The sequence below is a fragment of the Microtus oregoni genome, unplaced genomic scaffold (assembly GCF_018167655.1).
Source record: "Microtus oregoni isolate MIOR12 unplaced genomic scaffold, Mior012 000052F_ref0000163, whole genome shotgun sequence".
In the NCBI taxonomy this organism is placed as follows: domain Eukaryota; kingdom Metazoa; phylum Chordata; class Mammalia; order Rodentia; family Cricetidae; genus Microtus; species Microtus oregoni.
The window spans coordinates 7,563,813-7,591,753 of NW_024543828.1; the positions used below are offsets into that span (position 1 = coordinate 7,563,813).

General features: G+C 39.9%; 1 protein-coding gene across 2 annotated transcripts; it reads right to left on the reverse strand.

Annotated features, from left to right (window-relative positions):
• LOC121437531 (coagulation factor IX-like) lies at positions 1 to 27,941 on the reverse strand. 2 transcript variants are annotated; one of them, XM_041637397.1, is made up of 8 exons: positions 27,854 to 27,941; positions 23,040 to 23,203; positions 22,585 to 22,609; positions 16,672 to 16,785; positions 12,183 to 12,311; positions 9,364 to 9,593; positions 2,666 to 2,780; positions 1 to 2,318 (listed from the first exon to the last, which is right to left on the reverse strand). In XM_041637397.1, the coding sequence occupies exons 1-8, from the start codon at positions 27,939 to 27,941 to the stop codon at positions 1,771 to 1,773; spliced, it is 1,413 nt and encodes a 470-aa protein (XP_041493331.1). In that variant the 3' UTR covers positions 1 to 1,770. The 2 variants fall into 2 exon arrangements, with proteins under 2 accessions (XP_041493331.1, XP_041493332.1); XM_041637398.1 differs by lacking the exon at positions 12,183 to 12,311.

A 27,941-nucleotide genomic window follows, 5' to 3' on the forward strand; every position in this document is an offset into this window, starting at 1 on the left:
TGGAATGATGTTTATTGATACTTCTTGCAAGACAAAAAAGAAGCAGTAAGTAATAGAACTTAAGTAAAATCGGCAGTAGTGAGTACGGTTTGTTTGGTGGGAGCAGGCGATAGTGCCAAAGGGTTCAAATCATGCTTTTGACATTTGTTCCATTTATACATCATTAAGTAGTCAATATCAAATACGTTTATACAGAGATCTAGATAAGAGTTAAAATACAAGTTCATTAAGTCACAGGTGAGAAACATGTTGGGCTGTCAGCAATCCTCTAAAAATTCAATATAACAAGATTAGTTATAGTAACAAAGCTCACAGGTGAGCTGAAAACCAGAAATGGGCCATTTGGTTGACCATTTGCAATGACTCCCATCCTTGAGCCTGCTGCGGGTGGCATGACACTTAATGCTGGTTGTTTCGCTTAGGCAAGTTGTCTTGTCTAAGACACTGGAGAATGCTGGAGACACACTGTTAAACTAGTCCTTGAACACTCAGCTAGTTCTAGGCTAAATATGGACTAAATCACTGTTTTAAGATCAATTTTGCATGTTTTCTCAAATTCCTTGTTCAATAACTTCATGCTAATAGCTTGAAGTCTACCAAGGTAAGGGGATTTCTACAATAGAAATGAGCGATTGTTACAAATAAGGTTCTTAGGTATTTTTAAGAGATCTTCTTGCTCAGATATTTACCAGTATGCTACTATACACAGTGTAATTATATGGCTAAATTTATCATTCACTTTTTCTTTCTTGTTTGTTTTCTTCAAGATAGGGTTTCTCTGTATAGTCCTGGCTGTCCTGGAATTCACTCTGTAGACCAGGCTGGCCTCGAACTCAGAAATCTACTTGCCTCTGCCTCCTGAGTGCTGAGATTAAAGGCATGCACCACTCTGTCTGGTTCATCATTAACTTTCTATTACCATGAATTTTTTTATCAGATGGGGCCAATATATTTTGATCAATGTCATTGCTTTTTATACTTGCAATGCCATGTAAATTTGCCTTCTCAGAACCATCCCTGGTCAGGCCTCCATGATCACCAATTACACATTCTTGGGGAACTATCCTGGATAGGGTATTAAAGGGAAAGTTCCTCTTATGATTTTAGGCAGTGTACCTCATCCCCATATTATTCAAAGGAAGTTTGAGACCAATCTGGAAGTAAGTATGGGGTTGGTGGTCGTGTATATATGTGTACAGCATTAAAAAAGACTGCCTTCTTTCTCCAAAGGCGTGGGAGTGGGGGAGGGGAACATTGATTTGGGGGTTGGGAGTTTGAAAAGATGCAGTATCCAGGGGGGAAAAAAGGAGAGGAAGTAGCGCATTTGATGAGTTTTGACCTATTAGCTGCTCCTGTGTGCTGCTGGCCTTAAATGGGCTAAAGATTCTGGATTCACAATCAATAAATTTGAGAGAGGCAAGGGATCTCTAAAACATAGATTGCCGCTAAGAAGGAGAATGGGATAAGTCATCACAGTTGAGGACTAGGGTTCCTGCTGGGCACCATGGAAAACATCACTTTTTCATTTTACCAAGGGCTGGACTTAGGGAGACAGTAAAATCTCTTACCAAACTATTTCTTTAGTGATTACATTTGATAACCTACTCGATCTAGTACAATATAGATTCTAGATGGGTTCTTCCTCTGCACAGAGAAACCAGTGTTTATCGAACTTATATATTTAACAAGAGTTGGAAAAAATGACTAGTTTAGTAAAGGGCTTGGTCTATTTTCAATCCCAGTGAATTTCCTTTGTAAATAGGTTTTTCATTAAGTTAGCTTTGTTTTTTCCTTAATCCAGTTGACATACCGGGAAACTTTAGTATATATTCCATATTTTCCTTTTATAGCACACTCTTCACCCCAGCTAATAATGCCAGTTAAGAAACTGGTCCCTTCCACTTCAGTAACATGAGGTCCCCCGCTATCCCCTTCACAAGAATCTTTGCCTCCCTCACGGTAACCAGCACAGAACATGTTGTTATAGATGCTGAATGTTGTGGACCGAAGGCATGTGGCTCGGTCGACCAGTGGAACTCTCAGGTATTGAAGAATGGAAGCCTGTCTCCCTTTGTTGAAGACTTTCCCCCAGCCACTTACATAGCCAGAACCAAATTTAAGGAAGATGTTGGTATATTCCCTATTGGCAACACAGATAGGTGTTACATAGCTGTTTAGAAGTAAAGGCTGATCCAGCTCCAGCAAGGCAATGTCATGGCTGTACCTATTAACAGCTGCATTGTAGTGGTAATGAGGAATAGTTTGAATCACATTTCGCCTTTGCTCCGTGTCTTCCTTTTCATCAATGTTATAATCACCTGTTGAAAACAAATCTCATAGTTTATTGTCTTTTGTATAGACACATTTCCCGTGGGTCTACATTTGGCTTGGGGTCAGTGAACACTAGCAACCAAGTCTCAATGATCTAATACAGTGGGTGGGAAAATTCATGCACCAATAAATAATTGTACTATGCCGAGGGTGCCTTATGGGTTCACAAAAAGAAATATGGGGCTAGGAAGATGGAATAAGTTAGAATTTGAAATTATGACCCCGCTACCATTAGCCCAATTTATTCAGTAGCAATCCTATTGGACCTTTGTACAATAGGATATGTCCATCATAATGCTGATGTTGCCAATTATTATCTATTTTGTTTCCTTACCTGCAACAACCTCAATTTTATCACCAGGTTTAAGGCAGTGGGCAGCAGTTACCACCCATTTTTCATTAATGATGGCACCTCCACAGAATGCCTTAACCTCACCATTTAAAATGACCTGTGGAAATAAAATTAAGAATCTCACTGCAGATGGTATCTGATCCAGAGAAAAATGAATACATATGCTGTTTTCAGGAGTGAGGAAAAGTTGGCTGTTTGGTGCTGGCAGAAGCAGAGGATTTCTGGAAAGTGTCGGCTCTGCAGATGAGTTAGTGTTTCTGGAGCACAGACCAAAATACTGTTTCTCTATTGATCTCGAAGTGAATACAGAATGAGAACTAGTGTGGCAGGGATAGTGCTCCGGGTGAGGCAAATCTGACGAGTGGCTACTTTCTGTGATGTGGGGCCCTTGAGCTCCTTTTACCATGCTATTTAGAGCCTCCTGGCACACGTTTCAAGGAGCTACAGTGGATATGGGAGAAAATACTAACTCCCCAGGATGAATAATCAGTATTGAGTCTCTTGCCTTCTATGAGGACCTATGAGGACATCTCTTTGCTACAGGTCACTTGAAAGAAAAAAAAAACTGACCAGTTTCTCAGGAGTTGTTTCAAACCTCCAAATGAGAATGTTATAAAATGAGACCTAAGGACTCCACAGGGGCTGCGTTTCCTAGTCACCTAGGTGCTGACCACCAGCAGGACTCACACGTTCCTTCCAGCTCCCTTAATCACAGCCAGCGTCCTCTGGCTACAGATGGAGGCTGTCCTTGTTCTAAAAAGTCTGCTTTGCTGTGCTTGACTTTGAGACAATGTGAACAAAATTATCTGGAGTGTGACCTTAAACATGTACGTTATTGGATAAGAGGCTAATCCATTCTTTCTTGTCCACATTCACAGCATAAAGAGGACCATCAATTTCTCTCTCTCTCTCTCTCTCTCTCTCTCTCTCTCTCTCCCTTTTCTTTTTCTTTTCTTTTTTTGCCACATCAATGTCTAAATCAACTTAGAGAATTTCAGTTCCATTGTAAACAAAGGCATTTTTTGATCCACACTTTCAGAGGTAAAGCTGAGAAGTGTGGACACTAGAGGGCACACTCAGCATTCAGTAAACTCTTTTCAGAAGCCCATTAGCCTCTGTGAACTGATGCCCTTAGCCTAAGTCTTAAGTAGCCCTTCAGCGAAACCTGTCCCTAAACACGACAAAGGGGTGGGGGTTTTGGTTCTTTTGTATATGGGGCACAGATGGTCCTTTTGAAGGACTTGTTCTGGGCCCAAATTCAACTTCCTTAATGGCCACTTTGTCCTGGACTCTGAAGCACGAGCTTTGTAGCTAAAGTCCTGAGAGGGTCACCCAACTGTCACAACCCTCTGACCCCTTTCCCACTCTCAGGCTCTCTGGCTCTTTTTAGCTATTGCTTTACATTTTGAAAAATTGCAAAAATGCAAAAAAAACAATAATGATATAATAAACACCAGCATTTCTACCACCCAGATTTAACAATCTTCCTAATTTTATGCATTTATTGAATGATTATTTGAGGCTAATGATTGTATTACTTATACACATTTGTAACCCCAAACACAATCATTGTGAAATATTACTCTGTACATGCTCAGTGAGCAAACTGAGGTTTAAAAATACATAAGCACTCATGCTACTGAGATGACACAGTGGGTAAAAGTGCTTGCCACCAAGCCTAGTGACCTTAGTTCAGTCCCTGGGACCCGATTCCTGCAAGCTGTCCTTTGACCTCCACATGTGTGCTGTGGCCTATGTGTGTTACATACACTTGCCTGGCCCCAGTGTTTATGTTCCTGAACATTCAGAATATCTTAGATGTGGTCTAAGAACCAAATGTCAGAGAAAATCTCAGTTTCTTATAAAAACAGATTGGGGGGTCATAGAGATTTAATGAGAATATTTTGTGGGTAGCACTGGAGAAAGTGGAACTCCATTCCTCGAGTGCTTACATTTGAGAAGTGTTACATAGCTAGTGAATCCAGATTCTCATAGCTTGGTAATCTTTATGGGTTAAAAATGTTCACTCAGGCTGGGAACATGCTTTGTAGGGTAAATGGGAAGCAAACATCTGATAAAAGCCTGGATAAAATCACTGTTGAAGATATTGAAATAGAAAGTGTTCCTTTTGCTTCTAGGGTAGCTTTTCTAACCCATTATTTAAAGCTTATTTAGTGCTATATTCCTTCCAGCATGGGAACATTGGATGGCTGACTCCAAGCCTTCACATGTGGTCTTGATATCCCACTGTCTACTAGCTCCAGATGATCCACACAGTCCTCACGCCACTCCCAACAAGGATGAGGAGGCCAGTCTTCCCTTGATAGACTACCACAACCATCAAGGGAAGTGATTCCCGAATAAATGCACTTTCATGTCAGAATGTGGATGGGCCCTGGAAGCTCCTGCTCCCTCTCCGAATGTGCTGGGAGAGGCATATTCTGGGTCTGGAGATGTGAATGGATTATGCATCTTTCCACAAATGATATAGAGTATGTGCACTTGACCTCAATTTTCCCTCTGCTTGTGCCAACGGTGTTAGGAAGGGAGCACTGCCTTGACATTTGGGTTGAAACACTGAGAAGTTTTCATGAGTACCATAGGTTGGGGATTGGCAATGGTCCTGGGCAACTAGGCTCTATGAGGCACCATGGGTAGGAGAATGGGAGGTGAAAAAAGATGTGACTGCAACAAGCCAGGGGTCCAGGCCCTCACCACATGTTCTATTGTCTCCTTAGACTTCTGTTATGGAGCACAAATACAAGCCACTTAAACCTTTGATATGAGACTATTCTCATTATAGACACTGGACAAGTTCAAAAGATGAAGTGGCCGATTCTGATTCCAAATAATTTTACCATCAAGGAAATTTGGGTAACATGGTTCTATCCTGAATATTACAATCCAGCATGTCTTTCTCTGGAAGTAGAATTAGCATGACAAAACGGAATGTTTTTAGGTACTAATGTAGGATTACTGAACACTTCCCAGTTAGTGGGTTAGGGTAGGTCAACGTGAAGGATAGCCAGCCCCTGGGCACATAGACAATAACATATTTTATATGACTTTCCCAAAGGGATGCTGCCTGGAGATTCTGCTGTTTTCCAGTGCCTGACTGAGAAATATGGTTGTGTCCTTTTAAGCCTGAAGAGCGTTCTTTGCCAATCCCTAATTGGTATTAGAAATTTTAGCGAACACCTTTGCCAAGAAAAAGGAACTAAGATATATTTACAATTAAAATATTACAAATGTGTGGTTTGGAATGCTTGCTTGGCCACCTAAAGACCATAGCTATCTCAATATTAGCTACTTGGAAGATCAGCTATTTGCTTAGCCAAAGAAAAGTTCTTGCAACACTTCAGAGAATGATGGGGAAAAAATAGGAAAGCATATATTCTGAGCAAAACATCTGAGTTCTGATCTGTCAATTATTTTCATGGCCACGGTCTAGAGCCTTCTTCTGTGCATCACCGCCCCCTCTCCAACACACCTATATACAATGACAAAATACAAAAGTTTGTACTTCTGTTCTCCATGGCAATGGCAGCCCACAATAGCAGCTGTCTCATTGTTTGTTCTCTTTTGCACCTTTAATTCCAGCCTAGCCTTTCCCTGAGTTCACTAAAACCCTTATTCTCTTTTGTCATCTGTTCTAGCTTTTTAATAACACCATTTATTCTAATTTTCTATTATACAAAGTAAAATACATGATGTACTGTTTGTTAGGCTATGGCTGTTACTCACCAAATTCATGGCAATAGGTTATTTTGTTGGGTACATAAGGGATACTCATTTTGGTTTATAATGGTTAACTATAATCATTAAATACAATGGCCATTGATGTGTACTTCATAAAACAATACTGCAGGTTAATAGCTCAAATGGTCTGTTAAAACTAGCTTTGTAGATGCAGGCGAGATTACACGTGTTATTTTCTTTCTTCCCCGAATTGGAATTTTATCATCTGAGCTAGGAACAATACAAGATTGTCTTTTCCAGGTAAGACATTTCTTTTAGTTCTTCCTGCTTTTCTTTTCTTTCTTTTTCTTTTTTGAGACAGAGATTCTTTGATAGCCTGGTTGTCCTGGAACTAGCTTTGTAGACCAGGATGCCCTCAAACTCACAGAGATCTGCCTGCCTCTGCCTCCTGCGTGCTGAGATTAAAGGTGTGAGCTACCACTACCTGCTCTTGTTTTGTTTTTGAGACAGAGTCTCTCTATGTGGCCCTGGATGTCCTGGAACTTAGTATACAAATTAGGCTGGCCTCGGACTCACAGATACCCATGTACTTCTGCCTCTGAAATGCTGGGACTAAAGGTGTGCATAACCACACATAGAGAAGTAAACCATTTCTGTAGAACTATGATCGTCATGTAAAAGAAAACATCTCTGGCTTATTCATATTTTAAGTTTGCTGTTTGTCATGGGGTTGAAGGAGTAGATCTGTGCAGGTCACTTCAGTGATAGCTTGAGCACTCATCTGGGGAAAGCTGAGAATGGGGAAATGAAGGTATTTAAGGAGAACATTTATGCCAAGACTACAAAATCAAGATAAAAATCCATCTTTTAAAAAGGCAGCTATTTCTTAGGTGGAGCTACACAGGCCTTAGCAGAAAGCCGAAGAGATTTGCGCGTGCTCAGAGCTGTCCGCCTAGCCATGATTGTGGGAGAAAAACAATTCAATTAAAGCTTTAGACGGGCACCTTTTTGTTTTCTCAAACCTCTGCTTTAGAGTTGTTGATGAAAGTGATCTAGTAATATAGGCGTTACAGTTTGCCTTTCCTGCCCCCTAATGTTCCAAAGCTTTTATTTTTTCCTATATAGCTGTTTTAGTTTCTCAGTCGGCTAGATACGGTCTCTAAGAAAAATGTGTTTCTGTTACCGTGTGGTGCACTTAACTCTCTAGCTTCCCCTCTTACGCCCTGAAGTGTTCCTTCCAAGTCCCTGCTTCTTTTCCAAGGAGCTCTGATCCCCCTGCACAAGAACAAAAAGGAAAGAGCTCTTCTGCTTGGTTTGCACCTTTGGCCTGGGTGGAGAGGAGGGGAGGATTCTGAGACTGAACTGGGTAGCTGCGCAGCCTAGGACCCCTAGAGTTCCAAGGGAGTAATCCTGTCAACCTGTCCTGATAGGTCCCTTAGGCTCTTGCTGTAGGCCAGGCAAATGAAGTGGAAGCCTGGGAATAAGGTGAGAAATGAGAGAGACATGGTTACCAGGCTCCCCGAGTCCCCTAGCCTGTGCCCACGGATTTTCATCTGGACTGCTGCTCCTGCCGTCAGAAGGGCTCAGCCACTCAACAGTTCCAAAGCATTTGCTCAAACAAGTCTCATGTGAAACCTGCCCAGCTAATTTGAAGATTGCAGTGCCAGCCAAGCTATTGGTTTCTGACAATCAAAGTCCATACTTCAGTAGAGATAATATTTTGGTGTGAAGGATCATTAAAATCATTGAAATCAGTACCAAATTTTGATCATGGCCTAAGGGGTTTTAAACTAGACAAAACCACGCATGACCTTTTCTATCCACCAGAGATACATGCAACTATGGAAATATTCTCTTTATACCTACCTAGGCCAGTGGAATAGTCACCAGACACTTGTGGCCACTATTCCCTGGAAGTGTGGCAGAAGTGACAGAGGAACCAAATCTTTTTAGCCAGTAAATTTAAGTGACCACATGTGCTAATTACTTATGGACCAGTCCAGTTTCATGTAACTAGCTCCTTATGTTGAGGTGGGAGGAGCTGGCCTGTCTCTCCTCACAGATGGAATCACTTAAGCTTTGGCTAAATGTATAGTTAAGTCCTTGGTTTGCTACTAATCTAACTCTTGGTTATATATAGAAAAAATACAGGCAGCAAATACTGTATATGCGGTTTGTGTGCAGAACACACTTGGAGGGCTGAGTAGATTGAGTCGATTGGCATTTGGGCGGCTGGTTTCTGTATGCTTCCTTTAGAAACATGGTTTTTCAAGCTAAAGTATACACCAGAATGACCTGGAGTGCTTCTTTGACCCCAGCAGCTTGCTGAGCCCCTCCCTCTAGCGGTTCAAATCCTGTGAGAACTGGATGAGGTGTGAGAGCGCATGCCTAACAAATTCTTGGGGATCTGGACATACTGTCTGTCTTTGAGAAACGTGGCAGTAGATCAGGCCTCATATGTTCATTCCAGGAAACTAGGTTTTGCTTTCACCCTTTCAATGTGAGTCCTTTTCTCTATTCCCATCAGGTTGTCTGGGCCTAGGGACTTCTTTACTACTTTCCTCCCCACAGGGGCTGAAGGTGTTTGTTGAGTCCCAGTCCCAGTGTGTGTGTGTGTGTCTCTGTGTGTGTATGTGTGTGTGTGTGTGTGTGTGTGTGTGAGAGAGAGAGAGAGAGAGAGAGAGAGAGAGAGAGAGAGAGCTCATTTGTAAGCATTGCTATTGCTGAGCAGTTTTCAGAATCCTACTGTACTATTTGTTTGGTACTGAATTCCTTTTTGACCCTGTCTGGTAGCCATCCCCGGACATGCCTTCCACCAGATGCTTACCTATAGGGGTTTTTCTTTTGCTGAGTGGTGAAATCTGCCTAAATACATCTTACAATCCCCACAGGTCTTTCTAATGTCCTAGCACCATTCCTCATCTGGCCTCTCTCTTGCCATCTGAGCTCGAGCTTTTAAACGCACTGTCAATAAAGAGTACCTGCCAAGGGATTTGACCTGGTTTGGTGTTTTCTCCACCAACAACTCGACGGAAGTCATCATATGGTTCACTATTTTCAGTGACATTATCCAGAATGGTACTGTTAGTGAAGTCATCCAGAAAGAAGTCAGCTTCAGTAGAGTTTTCATAGCTCATATCAGAAAAAGTAGTCTCTACACGGGTGAGCTTAGAACCGTATGAAACAGAAACTCTTCCACATGGAAATGGAACTACAGAAATAGAAAAAAAGAACATTATTCTGATATTTCACAGTAGGAAATGGAACTGCATTACAAACATTGAGAAGGAAGCTCATTCGTTGCTGTCACTTTGGAGAAGTAGGCCCATCAACGCTGAAAGAAACTAAAAGGCTGACCGTATTATTTTTATGCAAAGTTTTTAAAACTTCCATGGGTGAGAGCATTTGGCTCTGGAATCCACCATCTTTATGGAAATAAAATAGGTGTTCTGAAATCAAATCTTACTACTGTCTCCCGAGCTTCTTAAAGTCTTACTGTCCTCTAATGGAAATCCGGAAGGAATTCTGTGTAACTTTCCTTTTAGGATAAGGTAAAAGGGGCTTCTACTGATTGTTATTAACAGGCTTTCTTTTGTAGACCATTAATGCAGCAGAGGTTCCAACATGGAATTTTTGAAGAAAGCTCATTGTGATTCAATTGTGTTTGTCGAAAATTTACCAAATGGGTATAGGTTACAAATATGATAACCAAAGCTACATTTACTTGGATCTGACTATCTTTTCCCCCTCCCCCTGCTTTCATTTATTTCCCAACAAATCAGCTGCTGATACACTGGGAATGGCAATTTTTTAGTCAAACAAAGTCACCTCACACTTCATTTTCATGTTTTCCTCTCATTCCAGTTACATCTCTTATACCAGCTATTTCTATAGCAATTAGCTATGGTTAAGTATCATGAAGACAGTTTGTGGTTGAAAAAATAGAAAATTAGTTTAAAATACGTATGCATAAGTATACAGGATCAACAATGTCTTGAGAAAAAGGACTGTTATCTTTGAAAAGGCAGAGCGGCTTATTTTAGGGTTGGCCTACTTATGCTGCCAAAGTAAGGCTACATTCAAATGGAACTCTTAATAGTTGGAGGTGCTTTTCAATCTTAGTTTTCCTCTCTTAGAACATAGAAAGGCTTCTAAGGGCTAAGCTTCAGTGCCAGCTGCCTTCATTGGAAGTTAGCCTTTTTAATGTTAATTGCACGTGCACATACACACACACACACACACACACACACACACACACACACACACAGTCTCCTAAGGCAAGCTGTGCATAAGGCAATGTATGTGAAGAAGCAGGCAGAAGGTGAAGCATCTGAGACTCTCCCCTTTGCTTGCAGCAGACACACTCTTGTATGCTGGGCCTGTCTTTAATTTCCTCTGCCTGGTACATTGCTGAGATAGGTATCAAGCCCACAGCTATAGAGGAATGGTTCATAATTTAATGTACCAATTTAATAAAAGATCTTGCCCTGGAAATGCAAGAGAAACTGTACCTGGCTTGCTTCAAAATTGTTCTTCTTTTTTTCATTTGTGGGTGTGGTGGATGTGTGTGGGTATGAGTGCCCAAGCCTTCAGGTGTTGAAGTCAGAGGTGGACATAAAGTGTCCTCATTTATTTCTCTGCTTTATAAACTACTTTTGGAGACCGGGCCTCTCACCAAACCTGGAGCTCGCTATTTCTGACTGGTCCTATCTTTCCCTTCAGTGCTGGGGCCATGGATTTACACTGCCTGGCTTTTCTGCACTGGGAATCTGAACCCAGGTCCTCATGTGTGCACACCAAGCATTTTACTTTCCTTCTTTTAGTCTTGTAAAGCTTGTCTCCCTCCTCCCCAAATCAAAATTATGGCTTCAGAGGTGACCAGTGAATGTGGAGCTATTTGAAACACAACAATTATCTGTCAACATGGTGGCATGCTCACACAACTATGAAACATTACTTTGCCCTTTACTGTAAAGGCTTGTGTGGCTCGGGCTAGGAGAGCATAAACTATTGCTGGATCCAGTCTGACAGAAAGTATAGAACCCCAGTTGATGACGCAAGTCAGGAAGTAATTTTAATAGATGGAACTAACTAGGCCTCCAACAGACTTAGACTTAACATCTTTTCATTAGAAATTTACTAATCAGCCAAGTATTTATATGACTTTTATGCTATGGTAGTATATTATTAGTTAGATCTGCCGAATCTCAAATATTGCACATAGATGTCACACATGTCAATTTCTTTGTGATACAGAAATCAGAGAAAAAAACATGGTCTCAGAAAAGAATTCAGGCTGTACATAATTATTGAACTTAAGTGATGGTGCCATTTGGAAAATCAATTTGTTCATTTCAAGCTACTAATCTTTTGTTCAGTTTCAAAAAGGAGTAGATACAAGTAAGTATTGAAATAAGGTATTAGGGGGGCTGAAGAGATTTTTTTCGGTGGTTAGGAGCACTGCTTCTGCAGAGGACCTGAATCTGGGTTATAACTAGAGTTATAGAGGGTTAGTGAAGCACCTACGTGTTAACCCACTCAGCCTCCATAACTCCACTTCAGGGGATCTGATGCCCTCTTCTTACTTCCATGGGAATTGCACACTTGTATAATGCATACATGCACACAAGACACTCATATATATATATATATATATATATATATATATATATATATATATACAAGACATACATATATATAATAAAAATAAATAAATCCTTTTACAAGTCTAAAATAAAGTAGTTTAAGTGTTAAAGATTCAAACACAGATTTTTGTTAAACAACTTATTTAGGTTTTGACCTGATGGTTCACAAGACTTCTGGTCTTCTGCAAGTTGGTATCTCTCAGTGCAGGAACAAATTACCTTGTTATCAGCACCATTTTTACAAAACTGCGTGCACCTGCCATTTTTAATGTTACATGTTGCATCTAAAAGAAAAGAAAAAAAAACTAATGTCTTGTCTGACATATATTTCAAAATTAAACAGAACTATTGGCTCATGTGTATGTTAAACATTAGTTGAAACAATCTGGAAGCCTTGAGCTAAGAGTAGAAAATGAGGTAAAATAACACTCTCAGTAATTCATGAAGATGGTGATGGCAATATTTTGATTCTGCATATGATCAAATAACTCGATATTGTACTTTGGCTAAATCATGAGCTCCGACTAGACGCTTATTTATTTATGTATAACACTGGTTCAAATGCCGCACAGGTTCATGCATACGGTGTTATCAACCCACACAAGTCCCTTAATGTTCCCTCCCAATCATACTACCCTTCCTCTTTTACAGACTCTGTCACTGCCTGGTCTTCAAACATGGTAAATAGCTTTGGTAGTTCATGAACTTCATGTAAACAACATATATATTCTTCGCTTTTAGCAATGTATTTGTGTGATTCATCTATAAGCTTTTGTATAGCAATACTTCCTTTATATTTCTGTGTAGTAGGCCATTGTATTAATACAATTTTATCTATCTATTCTATTATTTTTTAAAACTACTAATGTGCGTGTGTGTGTGTGTGTGTGTGTGTGTGTGTGGTATCTACAGAAGCCAGAGTGTGTTTAGAGTATTTGTACATCTTTCTTTTATTACTAAGCACTTAATTTTCACTCTGTTCCACAACTTATTTTCTGTTTATTCTGGTATAAACACAGCTGGTATTTACATATTGTTTTCATATTCAGCACCATTTCCATATGTTTATTTATTTTACTTGTTTAAAGTTCATCTGATAAATAGCTCATAGTGCTTACTGGTAGCCCAGTAAATCAGGAGAGGAAGATAAACTGTTATTGGGGAAGGGAATAGAGGAACCAACCTGAGATTTCGTTTTTGCTACCAATAATCCACTAAGTGCATGATAAAAAAAAATGGCATCTGGTCTTTTGCATTTAGTTAGTTTTTAGGACCTTTTCCCTCATGAATGTTGATAGCATCTCTGGCTCTTTTCCTGTTCCTAGCTATCATATCATTGCTACAAAGCAATACTAAAGTGTTCAGCCAAAATCAAATACCACTTGTAGAGAATGTTCCATCAATAGGAGATGGTGATAAGGTAACAGAGGTGGGCGGTGAGAACAGACTAGTTGTGTCCAGGGCAAGTGTGACAGTAATGAGTAAACTTGGTGGGATTTCTCCATTCTGCTTCCGTGTCCTTGGTTAAGCAACCAGACCTCTCAATCATTTCCTTAATTTGCCATTGCCCTTTCTGGCTCAGCGTGTTGCTCTTGATCCCTGGCCTGGTTGGTGCACATAGGGGGATGTGTTGCTGAAGCATCAACGATCTTTTGCCTGCGGCCAAAGGCTCAGGATTCTAGAAATAGAATTATAGCACAAGACATTCCAGGGAAGAGGTCAATAGAGCGAGACCTGGGAAAGAGCACGGAGCTCATTCGTCAGCTACTGAGCACTTAGACGGCAAACACTAGGTTGGGTATTGGATTTTCCTTGGTTTTGACAGCATCAGGTTGCCCGCCAGAGCCTTAACAAAATTTTGTTCTGTCGAATAGGTTTTCCAGAAAACATGATGCTATTCAGCTAAACAAAACATTTTTCCTATTAAAAAAAACCATAGTAAATGAGAAAGTTGGGTCTGTGGTGTCCTGCAAAAATAAGAACAAAGCCAAAAACAAACAAACCCCCAAACCATAAAAACAACCTCAGAGAATATTCTTTTGTTTGTAATTTTTTCTTCCCACTCTGTTTTTCTGTCTGGAAATGTTTCTCATATTCTTTAGGAGGAAAGGGTGGCTAGAGTCTCAAAGACCTTGATCTTCCTGATAATGGGTATTTGGATTTCTTCTGCAGCAGAGGAAATCCGGAGATCTTTATTCTAGCCAAAGAGAGCCAGTAGCCAATTAATTCTTGTTTTTTTTTTTCTGACTAGAAGGCATGCCCCAAATGTTTGCTCCCCACTCCCCTGACTAAGAGCTCTGATAAACGGAGGGTGTGGTGGGGGAGAAATCAAAAAGCCACACTAGTGGAAATCCAGGCATTTCCTAGGCAGGGTGAGGCATGGACCCACACACCTGGCTGCTGTGCTGCCTCATGACTTCTCAGGGGCGCGTTCAGTCAGCTTGAGGCGAGAAGCTTAAGCGGGAGTTTGGATATACTTTGTTGCTGCTCTCCTCTAGTGTCTGTGATGAAGAGCATTCTGACAGAATTCCCATTTTGTTTCTGAATCAGATGAGCTAATATTTTTTTAAAAAACCCTTTATCGAATTGGTTGAATCTGATCAATATACCCCAGAGGCTAAGTGTGGCGGTGGCTGTAGTACAGCTACAGAGCCCTGGCCAAACAGAAACGTGGGAACCAAGGGGCATTGAGATGTTGCCAGCACTTTTTCTCTATGGACTGTAACCTCTTTCGTATTGTTAGAACATTTTTGAACTTATGTTCGTATTCCTCGAGGCTGTTCTCGTCCTCCTTTTAAACTGTCTGTTTTAAAACGAGGTAGAGAACCGGAGAGCTGGCTCACTGGTTAAGAGCATTTGCTGCTTTCCCCGGGGAACCAAGTTAGGTTTCTAAAATCCACGTGGAGGCTCACAGCCACTTTTAACTCCTGTTCCAGAGGATCCCCTGCCACCTTCTGGCTTCTTTGGGCATTGCATGGACATGGTACCCACTTATTCATGCTGAAAAAACATCCTTAAGCATAAAATAAAAATAAATATATCAAAGTAGATAGACATGGTTTTACAATTATTTCATCACTATATTTTTATATGCATGGGTAAGTTTTATATGCATATAAATTTATGTACCCCGTGCATATCTGAGCCTGCGGATGCTGAAGAAGTACAGCTAGTTGTGAGACACCATGTAGGCTCTGGGAACTGAACAGGTCCTCTAGAAGAGCAGCCAATGCTCTTAACTGTTGAATCATCTCTCCATCCCAACCTTTATGCTTGCAACGATCATCTACTACACTGTGTCCTTCAATTATAACAGACTGAGTTATCTATTCCCTTCACTCCAATAGTTTCATCATTTGAGGCAATAATGAGTAACTACTCAAAGTATTCCCGTATATACCTGGCATAGGAGGACTAAATTTCACTAAGTAAGTCTGAGTTTGAAATTATAATCTTTCAGAACAAATGGCACTTTAGAGATCTTGAGCCAATTAACACAGCCCCAGGAGGGGAAACCCAAGCTGTGGTTTATTGCTACACCAGGGATGCTAAACAAATGGAAGTCCAGCCTGAGCATTTTAGTTCCCCCGCGTGCATTCATTCTTTCTTTTTAAATTCCTTTGCCCTTTCAACTTTTCTTTTCATTCTGAGATCTTTCAGATCTCAAAGGAAGATGATCAATGAACTTTCCCGTGGTCCTGAACAATCTTCCAGGGACTTTTATCCCCTTTCTCAATAGGACAAGTGCAGCTGCCGCCTTTCATTTCATCTCCTGCCTTGTTCATCTGTCAGAGAGATGGCTATATAGCCTTAAGAGTGTCCTGATACTTTTCTACCCTTTATCCTTAGCCATGAAACCTGTGCTGTTAAATTCCTTCCCTCAGATTGCACATCTATTCTCCTAGAGTTTCAGAGAACAAAGTCTTTTCTTGGTACCACGTGCTTTTCTCAGTCACAATGTCTGAAATACTGCATCCAGAGTAATCAGCAGGTAAAGGACTTTGGGGTTTACTGCTCAAATTACAAATATCTCAAGAAAAAAAAAAGATTCTAGGCAATGAAAAGGTAAACAAAACCTTACATTTGCAAGTTACTTTTCCCCTGTTACTCTTTGATATAATCAATAATGATGAATTGAGGAACAATTTCTGATTTTTATAACAAATTTAACATATAAAATGTTTTATCTATCTGGAAAAATTCCTATTACATTGGGACCTGTCATGCCGAGATCTATATAGACTATCTACTTCCACAGCCTAGATCAAAAGCGACTCAGCCACAAGTTCAAATTATTTTATAGATGCAGTTTTGTGCACAGTTCAGCTGAAGTTCACTTCCTGGCTCAACCATTTATACCTCTTCTGTTTGTGATGTCGTCTTCTAATGTTCCTCAAACGGGGATAATAATGGTACTGAGCACATATGACTGTATTAAGGATTAATAAGTAAAGGGAATGTAACATTACCACTCAATACTAGACTGAATTCATACCCTGAAAACTGACTACAGAGAACATGAATGCTTATAAGCTTTGAAAGTTTGTTTTAGGAGAAATGATAGGTACATAAATATTTCAATTTCCTGTTTCATCTGGTTTAAGAAGGAAACTTTGAACCATGAATAATAAAAATGTTACTTACCTAATTCACAGTTCCTTCCTTCAAATCCAGCTTGGCACCAACATTCATAGGAATTAATATCATCCTTGCATTTTCCACCATTTAAACAAGGATTTGACTCACACTGATCTCCATCTTTAAGACAGGTTAGAAAATGGAATTATTAGATAAATTGTTTAGTCCTCCCCTGAATAGATGTCTGATTTTAGGATCAGAGAAGAACCACTGTGCTGCAAGCTAACTGCATATGGGCAAGTGATGCACTTGTTTTTCTGAGCTTCTAAAATCCACTGAAGCAAAGGCCAATGCTATCCTGAAAGTTGCACATAGGGAGACACACACAGTTTATTCAATCCAAAGGAAGAGGGGAGATATGTTTGCATGGAAATTACTATATGAGCAGACAACAAGGGAGGTTGTTCATGTTTCTTTATGGAATGGAAACAGGTTAACCGCAAGTCAATCAAACTCATCCACTTCAATAATTACTATTTATACTTCATATGAGGACATTTTAATGCAGGTATTGCAGAGCAAGCTGTGTTAGACAATAAAGATGTTTTCACACAAGGAACTGGCAGCGCAGGTACAGGGCAAATGTATCAACTTACCTATCATATGAAGCAAGAGTCTGTGAGAACAGGGAAGGTGCCAGAAGCTTAAAGATAGTTGTCTGCCTACCAGTTAGGTTCTGAGTGGACAACCATGGTCAGCGCATCATCAGAAACTTAAAAGTACTGTTGGGTGTGCTTTATGAATGGATTTGCTGTCTCCATTCTGTTTTCTGAAGTTGCTACATTTATGGTCTTTGAAGACAATGACAGCAAAACAAACAAAAAACAGGAAGAAGGAATAGGCAATAGGGGAGCAGAAGGAAACCTTTAAGTCTTCTTCCTTAGTGTTTGGCCTCCGTTCATACTATTAAGAAAGCTTCACAGGGAGAGGGTGAATCCAACCAGAAGGAGAGAGTTATGCATTTTGAGCTATAGAAAAATTGCGAACTAGGCCTGTAGGACTCCACATATGAGAAGGAAACAATGAAATAAAATGGTATCAAAATCAAAGAGAGAAAAAAAGGAGGAATCAAAGAGAAATTTCCAGTTATTAGTCATTCTTATATATAGCCAAACTCCTGGGTACATAATTGTGTAGGTTCTCATATTCTTTCCCTACTGTCTGATAGCAGCATGTGTCTATTGTCTATGTTCTGTTGACTAAGGGAATAGAATCCTTTTCAGAAATAAACTCTCTGGAAAATTGGATTGCTGTAAAAATTAGACCTTGCCCTCTCTGCCCCTTGATCCAATGTGCTTTTGCACAGATACTGCAATTTGTTCCAATTCTATGAAAACAAAATACATTATCTCTGGTTTATTATTATTGATGTTCAGAACTGGTCTAAAAACGAGCTACATTTGCACTTTATATTATAGACCAATGAATCTGAATTATTTAGGGTGTTTCAGGGGAAGGGTCTGGGCTTGCAGCCAGCCACACAGGAAACTCATTTGCTGAGACATATCTTCAAAATGAGTGTCATTATATTTTGCATTTAGTCCTCCTTTGGGTTCCTATCTTTGTGTACTATAGACCAGGAAAAAATCATAGTTAGTAGGGGTCAAAGACAACAGGAGACAAGACAAGACAAGACATGTGAGATTCTCTTTTAATTCTGCTGGGTTTTGGAGCTGGAGAGGTTGCTCAGTGGTTAAGGACACTTGCTGCTTCTTCAGAGGACCTGGGTTCAGTTCCCACCACACACATGGTTGTTTATTTCAGTTTATAACTCCAGTTCCAGGGGATCTGATGCCACTTTTCTTGCCTCTGTGGTTACCAGGCACACACATGGTACAATACATACATATAAACAAAATACTTATGTACATCAAATGAAAAGAAATAAACCCACAACAACAGCAGCAGCAGCAACAACAACAGAAGCAACAGCAACAAAAGACTATTGGGCTTCTATTTAATGAATAAGAACATTCAGATTCCAATGTCATGAGGTGTTGTACTGAAAGAAAGGGGTTGGGAAGAGAACTTGGATTTTCTTCCAGGTCTTGTGACTCTCCAGCTGGGTAACCCAAGGCAAATCCCTTACCCCTTCTATGCCTGTTTCCTTCTCTGTGAAGCGAAATTCACAGTGCTTCATACGTGGGAATGTGTGAGGGTTAAATGTGCTAGGCATTCTGTAGACTGCTTCTGTGAGCTGTACTCTACAAGGTGCCTGACAGACGCTAGTTTCCTCAGGCTCTTTGTCTGATGAGGCCATGTTAGAGAATGACACAGCAATAAGGAGCCCGGGCCCAGGCTATTTCTGAGTAGCACAGGCTAGTTTTATCGAATCTTAACTACATGTGAAAACAGGCATGTTTTTTTTTTTCCTTTTCTGTGCTTGTTTGTGTTGTTTAGGTTTTGGTAGTGAAAATAGTAGAGACAGAAGTATGCCTTGATGTTTCATGGGTATTTGTGATCAAGGTATAGCAAACATTGCATCTAGCTCACCGAGAAAGCCATTGCCCAACTTAAAAATATTTTGCAGGGACAGGGACAGGGGCAGAGGTTGGCTCTGGGTCAGGGGCTGGGACTGGGGCAGGAGCTAGGGCAGGGACAGGGGCTGGAACTAGAGCAGGGACTGGGACTAGGGCAGGAGCTGGGACTGGGACTGGCTTGTATGCTAATTGGCAGTGTGAAGGAATCATAAAAGTTCAAGTGTAGCTAAAGTAAAGGCTGATATGAGTTTTGCTTCTTTGGTGTGTGTGTGTGTGTATGTATGTATGTATGTATATATGTATGTATGTAGAAGTCAATCCTGGGTGATTGGTAATCTTTTTTTGATTATTACTGCTAAAATACATACATACATACATACATACATACATACATGCATGCATATCCAAGAAAAAATATTTAACTACAACCTACTAGGGCCTTTTGTAATGGCGTAAACGAATGCAGACAGATTGTAAAAATATATATAGCTTTAATGGCGAAATAGACTTACAGAACCACCGTTCCAGCGGAGACCAGGAAAGCAGAAAGAGACACTTGCCAAATTTATAGGCCAACATTAGCCCGAGGCGAACACGCCCCCTAAGGGGGGGGACTTATCCCTACAGCCTTTTCTTTTCTTTGTATGTACGATTTCAGGTTTATTAAACTAATAGATCTTAGAAGAGAATCTACTATTGCCACTTTGCTGGACGAGAATAATTTCTAACTTTATCCTAAATCCTTTCTTTAGTGTAGTTACCTGGCAAGTGTGGCTACCACCCTTCATCAAAGAAGACTCTCTGTACAGCAAATGGGGACAATCACAGAAAACACCACTGGACACAATGCAGAGATCAATGGATCACGGGGAGGGCAGACCCAGTAAATACATTTGTATCACAGCCTCAGTGAGCATCACAGAAGAGGGAAAGATTGTAAGAGCCAGAATACCAGAAAGTCTGCTGTGAAATAGTCTCTCCTAGAAATGGCTACATACACAAGATCTAGACAATGGCAGTATTAATGGACATGTTAATGTGGGAGGGGGAAAAAGTCTCCATCCTAGACAAAGACTTACAGGCAACTGCAGAGAGAGAGAGAGAGAGAGAGAGAGAGAGAGAGAGAGAGAGAGAGCTCTCTAAGAATCGTCCTTCTTTATTGGTTATCTAGTACAAAATGGTCAGTCCTGAAACTATACCAAATACATACAAATAACTAAACTGGTTGGTGATGAGGATTAAACTCAGGTTTTCATCTATGCTGGCTGAACAATTTGTTGTTTGTTTGTTTGTTTGTTTGTTAACTTGACAAAAGCCAGTGCCATCTTAGAAAAAAGAATCTCAATTGAGAAAATGCCTCCATCAAACTGGCTTGTGGGCAGGTGTGTGGGGCATCTTTATGATTAATGATTGATGTGGGAGGGTCCAGCTCCATGCGGGTTGTGTAAGAAACATAGTTGAGCAAGCCAGTAAGCAGTTCTTTTCATTGCTCCATCTTCAGTTCCTTCCCGGACTTCCCTCAATCTGACCAGTAAGTGAAAGTCCAATAACCAGCCCACAAATCACAAGCCCAGAGAACCTAGACAGCAACGAGGACCCTAAGAGAGACATCCATAGATCTAATCTACATGGGAAGTAGAAAAAGGCAAGATCTCCTGAGGAAATTGGGAGCATAGGGATCTTGGGAGAGGGTTGAAGAGGAGGGGAGAAGCAGGGAGAGGAGCAGAGAAAAATGTAGAGCTCAATAAAAATCAATAAAAAGTGAGGGAAAAAAGAAAGTCAAATAACTGATTTCTTCCCCGAGTGGCATTTTGGTTATGTGTTTATTAAAGCAACAAAACGTACTTTGCTTCCCCAAGCCCATGGTTTGCTTTAAAAAACAAAATAAAAGAAAAACAGAAAAACAATCCATAAACTTCAAAGTTTTAACTTCAGTGTAAATAGAGTTTGGATGAAGTTTTAGGGGCCACTCAGAAGAAAAGAGCATGGCAGCTTTCATCCTTGAGAAGGAGGAAAGACAGAGTGAACCTCTTTCCTTCCATGACTTCAAACGGGGCATGGAGAAACAAGAAGGAGTTCTGAGGGTATGGAACTGTCTATTTTCCTCCACAAAAGGAACTGTAGAAAAATCAAATTGGACCTTAAGTTGGTGGAGCTCAATGAATAGGCATCCCTGTTCATTTGTTTCTGTCTAAGCAGATAGCATAAAGGAGGTGAACCTGTGAAAGTTCCCTCAAAATTCTACATCTGGATTTAAATTCTTTAAAATTTGTATTTGCAGGCAAAATTTAAAAATGTACAAAGATATAATGTAAGAAGTTGGTTGTTGTGAAAGCGTTACATTTCTTCCTTTGGGTCAGTTCGTGGGGCAGATATTAACTGCCTGCCTCCATTGCAGATACTGCTGTAGGTGTCAAGACCCATCGTAAGTGAGGTTAGTTCTTAACAAAACTAAGCTTGCATTCTATAGAGTGGGAAAATGGACAATAAATTGGTGTTGAAAATGCTGCAGGTTGAGTAGCCTCAATTTCAAAGCTCAAATTCAAAACCACGCCAAAATCTAAAACTTTTGGGGTACCAACATGAGTGGAAAATCCCATGCTGTGAAATTACTTCATAAACAAAATTATTAAAATTATTGTATGATATGATCTTCACACTACATATTTAAAGACCTTTTGCTTGCAAGTATATTAGATAAGGGGTACCAAACCTGTAGTTAAAAAAAAAAACAGGGCTGGAGAGATGGCTCAGAGGTTAAGAGCATTGCCTGCTCTTCCAAAGGTCCTGAGTTCAATTCCCAGCAACCACATGGTGGCTCACAACCATCTGTAATGAGGTCTAGTGCCCTCTTCTGGCCTGCAAACATACATGTAGACAAAATATTGTATACATAATAAGTAAATATTTAAAAAAATCCAAAAACCAGGACACAAGTGTCTAAAATGGCAGAGCTGCCAGGGAACAGGTTGAAGTATTAATATATGATAAAGGGAGAACTCATTGAGTTGGAGGAATTTGGGCAAGGTAAGGAAGTGAACCTAGCAGAAGCTGGGGAGAGTCAGCTAACAGGGATAGCAGATAACTAAGTCTTGTAACATGGGAACACTGCTAGGATGTGCAGGGGCTGGGCTGTGGAGTGAGAGTAGGAGTAGAGGTGGGCAGAAGGGCAACAGGAAGGGCTGGACAGTCAAGCCATGGAGGGCATTGAAGACCATCCCAATGATTAGGATTTAACATAGAAAGCATTGGTAGTCAGCAACTTTAACTCCACTAATGACAGCGAACTTTCATTCAGCTCTGAGATGTAATTGTTTTGCTTTCTTTCTATGTTTATAGTTTGTTACTGAGATTTTACAACCTCTACTTATATAAAGAAAAAAAAGCACAATTCTCAAATGTCTCAGATAGCAGCTAGGAAATAAAATGAATTGCTTACCAACGTACTGCTTCCAAAACTCAGTCTGTAAGAAAAAAAAAAAGAGGACAACTTAATGATAGTGTTTAAAGAATTTTTGATGTGGATTCATTTTCTTTTATAACATTTGTGATTTAATATGTACTGATATTTTAAGATTTCAAATACAATTTTCTTTCTTTTAAAATCGGTTTAAAATAGTTTTCATTTTATTTTATGTGTATGGGTGTTTTGGCTTCCTGCATACAGGCACTATGTGCATGCAATACTCACAGAGGCCAGAAGAGGGTGTTGGAGCTCCCAGAGCTGTAGTTAGAGATGTTTGTCTGCTTCCATGTGGACACTTGAAATCTCACCTATGTCCTCTGGAATAGGACATGAAGCCATCTTTCAAGTTCCCCACTCCCTTTTTAAAATGAAGGTTTCCATATTTTGCTTGGGGACATATTGCTCTGGTATGATGTGGGTATACTCACAGTTTTTTCAGTGTTTTCAAAAACTTCTCGCGCTTCTTCAAAGCTACACCTTTCTTCTACACATTCTCTCTCAAGGTTTCCTTGAACAAACTCTTCCAGTTTCCCTGAATTATATCTTTTTGGACGGATAAGAATTTTGGTAGCATTTTCACGATCAAGGAAAACTGAAATTTAAAAGAGCCTTTCTTTAGTTTTAAGGGAGAGAGAAAGACAGAGAGAGAGAGAGAGAGAGAGAGAGAGAGAGAGAGAGAGAGCACTCTGAAAATGATATATGTCTTTTAAGAAAATGTTTATTTTCAATCCAAGTAATTCTATAGCCAATTTCTCTTTGGGGAATGGAGCCAAAATCTTCAATGTTCTCACAGTACTATATACACATTGAGATTTAGGAATTAAAATTCAATTTTACTTTTAGTCAGTAGAGCTTTAATAATCAAAGGTCACATTTTCAGCCATACTTGTATTTAACTTTGGATGAAAAAGAAAGTTCTCAAATAAGTAGTAACTTCACACTTCGTCATCACTTGCAAATAGCTCAGTGCAGGATCCTTGCAAGGTGATCCATCATCACTATGACTGCGCTGCTTCCAGGACGTAGTCTCCCAGTGACTTTGCAACAAATATCTGGTGAAAAACAGAAGCCTGTCTTTATTTGCTTTGATTTTTGTTTTGTTTTGTTTTTGTTTTGGGAGATAGATAGGTGATAAATAGATAATAGGTAGGTAGGGGAGTAGATGAGAACATGAAGTTGGAAGTTGGGTAGGTAAAGAGATAGGGAGGATCTAGGAAGAGCTGGAGAGGGGAAAGATAATCAGAGTATTTTATACCAAAATATATTAAGCAACAACATCAACAAAATCCCAACTGTAGGCCAGCTGCAGATGGGACCCCAGTGCCTCTAATAGGCTATTGAGAAACAATCATGCAGTAATTGAGTTTATCTTCAGGAAGATGATGTCTTTAGTTGGTATATGAATTCCAGTGATGGAAACATTTCACTGAAATTTATGATGTGGTTTCTTTTAGGTATCGCTGCCTGCCTACTCTGTAGGACACTTCTGGTTTTTGTTTTTTGTTTTTTTTTTTTTTGAGTACTGAAGACTTTGAATTTTCTGCCTTCTTCCCTTTCCTTCTCCTTGCATCTTTGTATCTATTCCTATCTCTCTGTATCTCTCCCTCTGCATATATACATGTATATGTGTAGGCATATATGTGTATATGTTTACATATGTTGATGTATGTATATAATGTATATAATCAATAACAGGAACCCGAAAAGCTGCTTGGAGTTGCTCCTTTCCTTAGAAGCTATACTGGGGCTAGAGAGATTGTTCAGTGGCTAAAAACACTGATTTCATAGAGGATCTGGGTTTAATTCCCATCACATAATCCTCACATCACATAAGTATTTGTATCAGGTGGCTCACCACTACCTGTAACTCCATCCAGTACCAGGGGATCTGATGTCCTCTGGCCTCTATAGATAGGTACCAGCATGGATGTGATGTACATAAACATAATCTCATATGCAGGCACAAATAAAAATAATAAATAAATCTTAGAGACAGCATCAATGTAGCTGATAATATTTCAAACTGAACTCTCTAGGGCATTTAGTACTAGTTTTTCATTAACAAAAACAGGGAGAAATGGAACTTAATTTTATTACCTTATTTTTTTGTGGAAGTAATTTTCTTTATGGAACATTCTAGTCCATTGACATCCTTGATCTCTGAATCCATTTGGGAACATTTCCCCAATCCCTGAATTTACTTTAAGTATCTTCCCATCATTCTTCCCTTGCCAACTTCCCCAACTCATTCCATTCCTTGTTAGCACTTTTCTTGCCAGGCAGTCTCGAGGCGAGGCAGGTTTGTATTTCACCAAATTGCCTATGGGTACCTTTGTGTATTTATATCTAAGTTCCCACCGCAATTTATTTGCTTGGTTCAAGCCATTCATATAGAACATCTGTGATGGTAGTAATTTATAATGTGGACGAATGGAAAAACAAGGTTTGCAATTAGATAGAATAGGATTTGAATCATCATGTATCTGACTTTTTTTTTTTACTGTGTGAACATAGATAAGACTTATAATGCCTGGACCTTAACTTTCTCAAATATAAAATGGGCGTAGCAACAGTGTTAAGTGTGTATTCATCATCATGTTGACAGGATCTCTGAGATAAATTATAAGCCAGTGTATCCCTGGTTACTCTCTTCCCCCCATGTTTTGCATGCTGTTTTTCTTTTCCTCTGAGCTTTCCTCTTTTCTCCAGTTCTGCTACGCACTTTGTAGTACCTTTACTTCCTCCCTGCCCTCTGTGCAAGGAAATTATTATTGTCATTATTGGTAGCAATCTTGTAAAGAATCATTTTGACTTCATGTATTTCCTGACTACTTCCTGTCACACAACAGAGGATTAGCCCTGGATTTCAAGTCAAAAGCCAGACTCCAGACCCTGTGCTGTGTTGGTATCAACACACTGCACTCGATCCTTCAGATCCTCTATGTATGTCTCCTAACCCTTTCATGAGCATGTGGCTATTGAACCACTTCAGCTCTGTTTCATTATTACCACTTCCGTTGTCTGTCTTCTTTCTATGGCTACTGTCCAGATTCTGATCTTTTGATTCCTTTGGATAATTGCAAGAGACTTAAGGTTGGACCTGCTAGCCTGGAGCCTCATCAGTTCTAGAGTGTCACCACACTGAGCATTGTAACACAGGTAGGGGTGTGCTTCTTACACTTACATTTGTTACACCTCCACATTGCTCTCTACTGTTCAATCTCTTTAGATTAGGACCCTTTTTAAAAAGTATTATGATCTAGTTCATCTCATTTTCTTGCCTCACTTCTAACAGTTAATATTCAAACCAGACAGAACTTCTGGAATACTTACATTACTGTGGATGTGGCTCTTTCTGTGTGAGGATTACTATCTACATAAAATGCCAACATTAGTGATTATTTTTATTGCTCTCTCTATATGATTATATATATGATATTATACATATACATGTGTATGTGGAGTGTGTAGATGGGTGGATGTGTGTGTTCTGGCTAGTTTTATATTAACTTGACAAAAAGCTAGAGTCATTTTGGAAGAGGGAACCTCTTTTGAAATATGCCCCCATAAAATTGGCCTGTGAGCAAGCCTGTGGGGTGTTTTTTGATTGATAATTTATATAGGAAGGCCAGGCTCACTGTGGCCTATGCCACCCCTGCACTGGTAGTTCTGGGATGTGTAAGAAAGCGGGCGGAGCAGCCTTGAGGAGCAAGATCGTCATGGTACCAGGCACCTTAACAGTAATGAATGTCTTAACATACCTGAATGCATGAAAGACAGTTTTGATCTGTATACTTAGTAAAATCAAATTCATTTCACAGACTAATTTTGATTTCCAAATCTAAATTGGCACACTAAGGCACTAGTCATGAACATGCAGAAGCTCCATGACAGTTTAACAGAAGACAGTGCTGCAGGCTTCCTGATTGCAAGGATGCTAAAATCCTTAGTACATCTCTTTAGGATTATCTCTAGTCATCATTGCTGCAGCTCTGAAATCTTGACTCTTCTGTTATCTTACCATTATCCATGGTCTTCTGGTGGGCAGCAGGCCTCTGATGCACACCATCCCCTTAGCACTAATTTATAAAAAAGTGTTAGGTTCTTTTGTCCTCACTTAGTTGTGTTGAATGACCTGCCTTTATGATCCACGCAATGAGCTGTCCAACATGTATTTTTCATCTCTTACTCTACCCACTTTGCTAGAGCAGTTTAACCTTCACATTTTCCTGTCATCACTTCAGCCTTTCAGTCTGATTCCACAGTTGACATCATGTCTGGAGTGGAAACCAGAAGAGCAGCCTGTTTTCTGGGGATGTCCAGGGTTGGCACCCCTGATCCTGGCAATGTCATCTGCTGGAGTTGCTGTTACAAGTAAGCGTGATAAATGCATCCCGAGTGAGCAGGCTGTTTGTCTAAATGCAGTAAGTTTTTCCCTGTGCACCTCTCCCTGGGGAGGAAAGTCACTGTTGTTGCAAAAAGGAAACCAAACAAAAACCAACTGTGTTGTACTTTGTATGAACTAAGTTCCTACTCCTTCTAGCCATTTGTATACTTGACTTGCGTTGTCCCCTGGGGAGGTCGCTAAATAAGTACTAGGGTTCTCTAAACAACAGTTCTGAGACTTGTGAACTCACAGAGGAGCTTGTTTATTCCCATCCATGGAAAAGCTTAATAAACAGATAACTTAATAAAGAAAGGTTGATCTTCCAATTTTAATTGAAAAATTCAACAGGAAAGATATACTTTTATATATTCTAACAATGCCTTGCCATCTACCTCTAAAGCATTGAAACACATGTAGATCAAGAAATACTTTTTCTGTAAATAAGATCACTGTGGTTTTGATGTTTCCCCTTTTGATTTCAAGGTGGTGAGTCTAAAATCCCAAAATAACAGGGTTTTCTGTTTCTTCAGCAATTTCTTTGTTAAGAGATTTTTCCACTTTCATTTTTTTTAAAACCAAGGACAAAGAAATTTTAAGAGAAATTGTATTGTCAAATAATCAGAATAACTGTATCTATTAAATACAAATGAATCACAAGCACTGTAAATGTAGCTCATTTTTAAAATGAAGGTGAAGTTACCAGACAGCCGATATTTGCCAGCTGACATGCTGCCTGCTAGAATCGAAACTATAGCGTCAAATCACGGAATCTTGATTAGTTGAAAGCAACGGTTCTAAATATTTCTGTATCTGAAAGAGAAGCAGATTCAATGTAGCTTTGAAAAGGAAACAAACCTGCACATTCAGCGCCGAGTAGATACCCCAAAAGGAAGACAGTGATGAGGCCCGGTGATTCTGCCATGATGGTGTTCAGGTGCTGCAT

What these genes read in the sequence shown, in the direction of transcription:
- LOC121437531 (XM_041637397.1), bottom strand. Translation starts at nt 27,941, where the DNA reads ATGCAGCACCTGAACACCATCATGGCAGAATCACCGGGCCTCATCACT. An exon ending in TTGAAAACACTGAAAAAACT is followed by an intron (nt 22,610 to 23,039) that starts GTGAGTATACCC and finishes TTTTTCTTACAG; the next exon opens with ACTGAGTTTTGGAAGCAGTA. An exon ending in CAGGTCAAATCCCTTGGCAG is followed by an intron (nt 2,781 to 9,363) that starts GTACTCTTTATT and finishes TTATTTCCACAG; the next exon opens with GTCATTTTAAATGGTGAGGT.